The following is a 7,500-nucleotide window of genomic DNA, read 5'->3' on the forward strand; positions in this document are numbered from 1 at the left end:
AGTCATTGGCAGCAGAGAACTGGAAGGAAAGACGACCAAAGGAGGAATTGGCTTTGGGGGTGACCAGTGAAATATACCTGCTGGAAGGAGCGCGTGCTGCGGGTGGGTGATGCTATGGTGACCAGTGAGCTGAGATAAGGCGAGACTTTACCTAGCAAAGACTTATAGATGACCTGGAGACAGTGGGTTTGGCGACGAATATGAAGCGAGGGCCAGCCAACGAGAGCATACAGGTTGCAGTGGTGGGTAGTATATGCGGCTTTGGTGACAAAATGGATGGTACTGTGATAGACTGCATCCAATTTGCTGAGCAGAGTGTTGGAGGCTATTTTTAAAATTACATCGCCGAAGTCAAGGATCGGTCGGATAGTCAGTTTTACGAGGCTATGTTTGGCAGCATGAGTGAAGGATGCTTTGTTGCGAAATAGGAAGCCGATTCTAGATTTAATTTTGAATTGGAGATGTTTAATGTGAGTCTGGAAGGAGAGTTTACAGTCTAACCAGACACCTAGTTACTTGTAGTTGTCCACGTATTCTAAGTCAGAGCCGTCCAGAGTAGTGATGCTGGACGGGCGAGCAGGTGCGGGCAGTGATCGGTTGAAGAGCATGCATTTAGTTTTATTTGCATTTAAGAGCAGTTGGAGGCCACGGAAGGAGAGTTGTATGGCATTGAAGCTCATCTGGAGGTTAGTTAACACAGTGTCCAAAGAGGGGCCAGAAGTATACAGAATGGTGTCGTCTGCGTAGAGGTGGATCAGATAATCACCAGCAGCAAGAGCAACATCATTGATGTATATAGAGAAGAGAGTCGGCCCGAGAATTGAACCCTGTGGCACCCCCATAGAGACTGCCAGAGGTCTGGACAACAGGCCCTCCGATTTGACACACTGAACTCTATCTGAGAAGTAATTGGTGAACCAGGCGAGGAAGTCATTTGAGAAACCAAGGCTATCGAGTCTGCCAATAAGAATGTGGTGATTGACAGAGTCGAAAGCCTTGGCCAGGTCGATGAATACGGCTGCACAGTAATGTCTCTTATCGATGGCGGTTATGATGTCGTTTAGAACCTTGAGCGTGGCTGAGGTGCACCCATGACCCGCTCTGAAACCAGATTGCATAGCGGAGAAGGTACGGTGGGATTCAAAATGGTCGGTAATCTGTTTGTTAACTTGGCTTTCGAAGACCTTAGAAAGACAGCTAGCTTTAAGCGCCAGCTGTCAGAGCAGCTCACAGATCACTGCACCTGTACATAGCCCATCTGTAAACAGCCCATCTATCTACCTACCTCATCCCCATACTGTATTTATTTATTTATCTTGCTCCTTTGCACACCAGTATCTCTACTTGTTCATTCATCTTCTGCACATCTACCATTCCAGTGTTTAACTGCTATATTGTAATTGCTTCGCCACCATGGCCTATTTATTGCCTTAACTCCCTTATCCTACCTCATTTGCACTCACTGTATATAGACTTTTTGTTTTCTTTTGTTCTACTGTATTATTGACTATGTTTTGATTATTCCATGTGTAACTCTGTGTTGTTGTATGTGTCAAATTGCTATGCTTTATCTTGACAAGGTCGCAGTTGCAAATGAGAACTTGTTCTCAACTAGCCTACCTGGTTAAATAAAGGTTAAATATTTTAAATCCCTCATTCCCTTCTCATCCCTTCTCTCCTGTTGTCTCTCAGTGCTGATTCCGTTCCTCCCTGGAGCCGTTTTGAGCACTTTCTAACCTAATCACAGGCCACACCAGGAGGGGGTCAGTAAAAGGGAAACTGAAAGGCGAGCTGTTGTGTGTGTGTGTGTGTGTGTGTGTGTGTGTGTGTGTGTGTGTGTGTGTGTGTGTGTGTGTGTGTGTGTGTGTGTGTGTGTGTGTGTGTGTGTGTGTGTGTGTGTATCAGGAGTGGGGGTTGGTTGTAGCTGATACAGTAATAATAATAATAATACAGCTCAGGGTAGTTGGAGATTTTGTTGTTTGGCAAAGATTTGAGATACAGTGCTAGAACAGGATGTGTGTAATTGTCTCCTAAAGGTGTCAGAATGATTCATTTCGGCTGAACGAGTGTGCTCCCATACTGCCTTAAAAGACCTTCACTTGAAAAATGAGAAAAAAGCAGCAATAGTACTGTTTGTCCATTTTGAGACGCCGTAGCCAGTATACACTTCATCAACGACGATGGGGCGGAGACTTCGGCTGCTGACTTCGATTTGCCTCAAGAAAAAATGTAGTGTGTCCAAACAGCCAAAGTCCAAAACGAACAAAAAATGTACAAAACGTCATTATAATACACTGTATGAACGAACTGACAGAACTGACGCCTTACGGGGGTCATGACTAAACCCGCCAGAGTATACCTCACGTTGCAAGATAACAAAGCACTACCTGTCCTGTTCCCCTCCCTTCTTCCCAAAAACAAGACACCCAACATCAGATAGAGGCCACTTGTGTGTAAATGAGTATTTGTTGTGGTTCATTGAATAACACGTTACAATGTGGTCCAACTCCGACCCCACCCCCAACACATTACCAACCCCCGACACACCATCAACCCCCAACACTAAGGTGTACCAGTCCTTAATCTTTCTTCTCTTTTTTCAAAGCAGGGGCTAACATTTCAAAAACAACTGCAATGAAACCTGAGCTTCCAGATAGTTATCAGGGTTCCTTATAAAAGTGGAACGAACTTAGAGTCAGGTCAGTCGTTCTTAATGCCATGGTAACCATGGCATCACCCAAATACACGTGTACGTACCATAGCTTTCCTAGAATACGGAGAATCAACCCAGATTGAAGCAAGATAATAAACCTCTGTGTCTCAAATGCCAAACTATTCCCAACGTAGTGCACTACTTTTAACCAGGGCTCTATTGAACCCTATTCCCAATATAGTGCACTACTTTTGACCAGGCCCTATTAAGGTGCCATTTGGAAACCATGCAGACAAAGAGAATCACCCAGATTATACTCCAGGTTAGGTTCTGTAACATTACTGTGTGACTCAGAAGTGAAGACTCCATCACATTTGAAGCGTGGGTTTTCCATTTCCTTTCCCCTCAATTTATACAAATCTATCTATCTCTGTTCCCTCTATCATTGAACTTCTTTTCTCTTCTTTTCAGGGGCCTTAACGACAATACCAGCCACATAGTGTGTGTGACGGGGCCCGGAGGTATTTTGTTTTTGCGCAGGCAGGCAGATCTCCAGTTGGTCGTCTCAACAGACAGACAGACACTCAACGGGAAAGAGGTCTTGCTAAACCTCAATCCTAGTTCAATAAAGGCTCAATAAGACACTCACCACAGTGAAGACCTTGCCTTCCTGGGCTGTGGGCATGAGCACCATCTGAGGCTGGAGAGTAGAGTGAAGGTAGAAGCCCTGGGCCACCACCGTGCTGCCTCCACTATTAGGGACACAGAGATAGTAGCCATGAATAATGATACAATGGGATCTCTATGGGGTAAAACGGCTGTTGGTTATTAGACACTAGCCTGTAAGAGCAATGCATAAAGATGCATTATGATTTTAACGGGGAAACCGGCTGTCCTGGCCATAAACATTATCCACCCCTAGCGCCCCATGTCATCACCTCCCTCATGCTACTTCCAGTCATAAAGCCTAGTGCTAATGTGTCCCTCTTCGCCCACTTATCCTCTGTGAATATCTTTCTCACTTTCTCTTCTCCTTTATACACTCCACACACTGCTTCCTGTTATTTCTGCCTGTGACTTTTCTGTTTTCATAAACTCCCCCCTGCTCTCCATCGTTCCTTCTCTGACACCTGTATCCTATACAGTATGGAACCTCTTCCTATGGATAATAACGGTTAATCTCTTTCCCTGCCTTCCTCATGTGGTGTGGAAGTTGGAATTCATCACCATTTACAGACTAACTAACTGACTGACTGACTGGCTGACTGGCTGACTGGCTGACTGACTCATATAAAGTTCCGGATTTAGGATTGTTTGGGCTGGATGGAGGGGATGAGAGGGTTACGGTTAGTATTGGGGTAGTATTGGATAGGGGAACAGACCTGATAAAGGATCTTGTGGGCTGGATGGAGGAGATGAGAGGGTCTTCGTTGTAGGTGAAGAGTACAGGAGCCTCCCGGACAACAGAGTCCACCTTCATATACACCGCCTGGCGGGATGGGGCCGACTGGGGAGGGGTCTTGCACATCAGCATAGTACCTGATACTCTGGAGAAAGAGACAGAATACACATCAACACAATTCATCACATATAGATAATGCCCACATCAGCTCTAGACTCAACGCTAATGTCAACCTCAAAACCCAAACCTATTAAACCCAGTGTACAGTATATTGTACATACACACACAAGCATTTTTACTCGAAGCAAAAACATTAGGGCCTCACCTCAGGATTTCACAGGTGGCGTTTCCCACAGTGACCTGTCTGGTGTTTCCGCTGTCTAAGAAAGAGCCTCTGATGGTGAGCATGGTTCCTCCTAACTTAGGGCCAAACACAGGGAAGATCTCTCTGATCACTGGGTTCTAGAGGGAGAGAGGAAGGGAGATTAATTACTTCAAACTCAACGGCCACAACAACAACCACAACAACAACAACCACAACAACAACCACAACAAGAACCACAACTACAGTTTGTTTTCAAATCAGTGGGCTGAATCAGGGTCACACACAGTGATACTTGGTAGTCTTAAATAAATCTACCTTGAAACAAAAATACACACCTCACACACATGGTTATGGGCTTAAAAAAAGAAGACCACTGTACCATGTCAGATATAGATTTGAAATGTATTCAATTTTGAGTTTGTGTCCCATTATTACACTTTATATACAATAGGGCTATTTCAGCCACACCCGTTGCTGACAGGTGTATAACACCGAGCACACAGCCATGCAATCTCCATAGACAAATATTGGCAGTAGAATGGCCTTACTCAAGGGTTCAGTGACTTTCAATGTGGCTCCGTCTGCCCGGTCAACTGTAAGTGCTGTTATTGTGAAGTGGAAATGTCTAGGAGCAACAACAGCTCAGCCGCGACGTGGTAGGCCACACAAGCTCATAGAACGGGACAGCTGAGTGCTGAATCGTGTAGTGTGTAAAAATCGTCTGTCCTCGGTTGCAACACTTACTACCAAGTTCCAAACTGCCTCTGGAAGCAACGTCAGCACAATAACTGTTTGTCGGGAGCTTTATGAAATGGGTTTCCATGGCCGAGCAGCCGCACACAAGCCTAGATCACCACGCACAATTAGGGCTGGGCGATATGGGCAAAATATCATATAACGGTATTTTATGTTTTTGAATAATAAAAGTACGTGACCCTAGAGTGGCTACACATACATTCCAAGTGATTTCAATGGGTCTTTCTCCAAACTGGCTGTTTTATACTGTTCAATTCAACTTCAACCCAAAATAATTTCTACATTCCTGCACTCATTGGAGATAACTTCCACACTGCCACGTAGAGCTGCACGATATGGGAAAACAATCTAGGCCTTATTTTTAATCAAATGTTGAAATTGCGATTTGACTTGCGATTTAAAGCAAAACACTTGGGTGAACTGTTGGAATCATGGAAATATAATGGTTATTCTAATTCTATAGTTAGAATTTAATAGTGGGCACTTCGAATACAGTATTGTTTGACATGACAACTGAAAAATGAAAATGCCAGGGAGAGGTTATTGTGACAGGGTAGGAACCAAAGTGTTGATAGGTGACTATTAGTTGATTACACTATTAGTTTATGTTTATTACATCTGCAAACATTCTATTTTGTATTTAGTTCCAGTGAATCTTTGGCTTCATTTAATGTTATCTCTTAGCTACTTAATGTAGCTAACATTCTTGTGTATTCCTCATTCATTTAAAAGCTACTGTGGCACAAACAACATGCTGATTTAGGTCTACACCATCACTGGTATTATCAGACTGTATAGCTAATTATGTTTTCTCGTGACTCAGTACATTTATTAGCTAGCTAGTGATTAGCATTAGCTATTAGCAATTAGCATTAGAAATTAGCGTTAGCGGCGAACAAGATTTAGGCCCAACTTGCTAAGAAAATACAAGATAGATGTTTGCAGATGTAATAAACATAAACTAATAGTGTAATCATAGAATGCTTGTGGATTTATATGAAGAAGCAAAGTGAAAACAGCATCGTTGTCATCAACATTGTTGCATGTGCTGCATTGACCAGGCAGACTGAACACAGGTGTTTCCTGGTCGAGGAACAACAAATTGAGTGACAGGGTGCGGGGCTAGGTATGTGTGGAAAGCGGCATGGAGAGAGAGCGGGGGAGAGCTTCTATACCGTTATAGAAGGCAAAGTAAAAACCCAAACCGGTCCGTGCATCAATACCGGTATATCGTAAAATACCGTATACTGCCAAGCCCTATGCGCAATGCCAAGCGTCAGCTGAAATGTTATAAAGCTCACCGCCAAACATGTTCTCTGGAGTGATGAATCATGTTTCACCATCTGGCAGTCCGACTGGCAAATCTGGGTTTGGCAGATGCCAGGAGAACACTAAGTTTGGTGGAGGAGGAATAATGGTCTGGGGCTGTTTTTCATGGTTCGGGCTAGGCCCCTTTAGTTCCAGTGAAGGGAAATCTTAACGCTACAGCATACAATGACATTCTAGACGATGCTGTGCTTCCAACTGTGTGGCAACAGTTTGGGGAAGGCCCTTTCCTGTTTCAGCATGACAATGCCCCTGTGCACAAAGCGAGGTCCATATTGAAATGGTTTGTCGAGATCGGTGACTGGCCTGCACAGAGTCCTGACCTCAACCCCTTTGGGATGAATTGGAACACCGACATCGAGCCAGGCCTAATCGCTCAACATCAGTGCCCGAACTCACTAATGCTCTTGTGGCTGAATGAAAGTAAATCCCCTCAGCAATGTTCCAACTTCTAGTGGAAAGTCTTCCCAGAAGAGTGGAGACTGTTATAGCAGCAAAGGGGGGTCCTCCCGAGTGGTGCAGTGGTCTAAGGCACTGCTACACATTTGCTAGCTGTGCCACTAGAGATCTTGGTTCGAGTCGAGACACAATTGGCCCAGCGTTGTCTGGGTTAGGTGAGGATTTTCCTTGGCAGGGATATCCTTGTCCCATCGCGCTCTAGTGACTCCTGTGGCGGGCCTGATGCATGCACGCTGACACGGTCGCCAGGTGTACGGTGTTTCCTCCATCACATTGGTGTGGCTGGCTTCGTGTCAAGAAGCAGTGCGGCTTGGTTGGGTTGTGTTTCGGGGATGCATGGCTCCCGACCTTCTCCTTTTCCGTGTCAGTATGGGAGTTGCAGTGATGAGACAAGACTGTCACTACCAATTGGATACCACAAAATTGGGGGGGGGGGGTGTAAAAGTAAAAAATATATATATAATAATAATAAATAGCAGCGAAGGGCAATTTGGTAATTTGACTGCAGGAAAAGCCTACTGTACATCAATCTGTCCAACCATCTGACATACTGTACCTATAGTGTCTATGACATTGTTC

At 44.6% G+C, this 7,500-nt stretch overlaps 1 protein-coding gene across 1 annotated transcript in view; it reads right to left on the reverse strand.

Moving 5' to 3' along the window:
- The window catches only part of met (MET proto-oncogene, receptor tyrosine kinase), a 90,240-nt gene that overhangs the window by 45,660 nt on the left and 37,080 nt on the right, over nucleotides 1-7,500 (reverse strand). Inside the window, exons 8-10 of the mRNA XM_052466267.1 lie at nucleotides 4,381-4,517; nucleotides 4,036-4,200; nucleotides 3,303-3,405 (exon numbers count right to left, since the gene is read on the reverse strand). Coding sequence (XP_052322227.1) covers nucleotides 3,303-3,405; nucleotides 4,036-4,200; nucleotides 4,381-4,517 — 405 coding nt within the window. The remainder of the gene's footprint in view (nucleotides 1-3,302; nucleotides 3,406-4,035; nucleotides 4,201-4,380; nucleotides 4,518-7,500) is intronic.

The sequence above is a fragment of the Oncorhynchus keta genome, chromosome 17 (genome assembly GCF_023373465.1).
Source record: "Oncorhynchus keta strain PuntledgeMale-10-30-2019 chromosome 17, Oket_V2, whole genome shotgun sequence".
Classification (NCBI taxonomy): Eukaryota; Metazoa; Chordata; class Actinopteri; order Salmoniformes; family Salmonidae; genus Oncorhynchus; species Oncorhynchus keta.